This window comes from Trachymyrmex septentrionalis, unplaced genomic scaffold, assembly GCF_001594115.1.
Source record: "Trachymyrmex septentrionalis isolate Tsep2-gDNA-1 unplaced genomic scaffold, Tsep1.0 scaffold227, whole genome shotgun sequence".
In the NCBI taxonomy this organism is placed as follows: domain Eukaryota; kingdom Metazoa; phylum Arthropoda; class Insecta; order Hymenoptera; family Formicidae; genus Trachymyrmex; species Trachymyrmex septentrionalis.
The window spans coordinates 32715-35011 of NW_017305383.1; the positions used below are offsets into that span (position 1 = coordinate 32715).

The window sequence follows — 2297 nt, forward strand, 5'->3', positions numbered from 1 at the left end:
ATAAAATAGGAAAATAAAAAAATAGTATTAAAAAAGTGACTATTCGATTAATAGCAATATTAATAAATTAATTTTGTTTCGAATATATCATATCAATATATCGATTTTATATAATAATCGAAAAAAAAATTAACTTATTAATATCGCTATTTAATATAATGTAACAATAATAAATAATATTGAGATACAATATCACATACAACCACACAAATCATCAAAAAATTATGTATATTCCGATACTATAAAAATTTTAAATATTTGACGCGTTGCCAATATTGATATAATTAGAGATTTTTAACATTGTAAAACGTATACAATATATTGCAAAAATTATACACAATTGCTATTTAAATTATTATCATTATCTAAATAAATATAAAAATAAAAGGTTCTCTTACATAAGTAACATAAGTAGAGGCTTTAGATATAACAAAATGTCAATTGAATAAAACGATACCAGAAAATCTGAATCATATAAATAAATTATCTATTGATTTTACGCACTGATATTATTATCACAGATGTTAGTCAATTACAATAAGCGTATATATAATGCAACACGTATGTATATCTATTAATATTTTTGTGTGTATTATGAGTGTTTAATCGAAAAGTAAAACGCACTTTATTACTTTATTTCCAGATTTATTTTGCAGATTAAGAAGAGTTCTTCGCAATAATTAAAAATGCTATGCACGTTAATTTTGATTGCTATCTTGATCATAGTGAAAGGTATGTGCAATTAAAAATAATATTTAATATTGTTTTATTTTTAAATACGTTTAAGAATGTTTTCGAAATCTTTCGTGGTCAATGAAAAAAATTTCCGAGTAAAACAAATATTGGTAAATGTTTATTTTAGGGAATCCAGATGATCTTGACATATGTTGTCAAGGTTATGACTCTGAGTGACTTCCAACAGGTTTAATTGGCGGACGTTATTCGTTAAAAAATTATTAACAAAAGAATTTAAAAAATATAACATCTTATTTCTGCATGTCTTCCACGCGAAGCGACTCTCATCCCATCTTCCTTTCCCCCTTGCTTAGAGGCGCATGACTTTCACGTGAAGCGACTCCACCTTACCCCCCCCCCTTACTTAGAAGCATACGACTTTCACGCGAAGCAACTTAGAAGAATGAAACTCGCTTTGTAAGGAAAGTCGTGCGTCTCTAAGCAGGGAGGGAAGTGGGGTGGGAGTCGCTTCGCATGGAAGTCGTGCGTCCCTAATTAAGATATTATTTCTTAAATTTCTTTTGTTATTACCTTATTAACGAATAATGTCCGTTATCCAACTAAAACCTATTGGAGATCACTTACGGTCATGATTTTGACAACATACGTCAAAGGTCAAGGTCATCAAAGTGGAGGCCCCCTAAAGTAAACATTTATCCAAACATTATTAAATGTTATCAGTGTCATAGTTTCCATTACCTACATCTTTTTTTTAATAAATACAATTTACTAATTTCAAAATAATTATGTTCACTATTTCAAAAAATACATATGATTGATATAACATTATTATAGAAAGAAAAATTGAAGAGATGTACTTATAGTAAAATAATTTTTTTTAGAAAATTGTTATCTATTTATTATGTTATGTACTACATGTTAATTTTGTACTAATTTTACACTTATGACGCATCACTTTACATAATTATTACATTATTATCTGTCGGTTACTTTTTTGCGTTTTCGAACTCCTTATTTTGAAAGTAATATGAGCCTAGTTTCGCAATGTCATGATTTGTCAGTTGCGGCGATATATTGATTTTGACAAAATTTTCGAAATTGTATGGCACTTATAATACTTAAAAAATAAATTTGAACTTGCAAATTTTGCATACAATCAGCATAGAGCAGATTTACTGAAATATGAATTTAATTTCACGAAATAGTTTATAACGAGCAAAGTTTTTTATTCTTTTCGATATACATAGATAGATAGATATCTTTATTTGTACTGCTCTAGGTAAAATACTTTTCAAGTGCTAAATGTACAAAGGCATTACTACAGAAATAGTAATAAAAAATGCAGAAAATAAGAAAAATAATACTTTATTAATTAATAATTATACTTATTAATGAAGAATTAAAATAATTAAATATATATTTATGTTAATTATTTATTAATAAGTATAATTATTAATTAATAAGATATTATTTTCCTTTGGTGCGTGTATGCGCGTGCGTGCGTGCGTGCGTGCGTGCGTGCGTGTTTATGTGTATTGTACATACAGTGCCCGTCCAAAGTTTCGGGCCACCTGAATAATTTCTGAATGGTTCGAGATATA

The 2297-nt window shown here is 27.6% G+C and overlaps 1 protein-coding gene across 1 annotated transcript in view; it reads left to right on the top strand.

Moving 5' to 3' along the window:
* LOC108748515 (glucosylceramidase-like) overlaps positions 1-2297 on the top strand; it is an 18680-nt gene that overhangs the window by 977 nt on the left and 15406 nt on the right. Inside the window, 1 exon segment of the mRNA XM_018486744.1 lies at positions 644-732. Coding sequence (XP_018342246.1) covers positions 687-732 — 46 coding nt within the window. The 5' untranslated portion in view covers positions 644-686.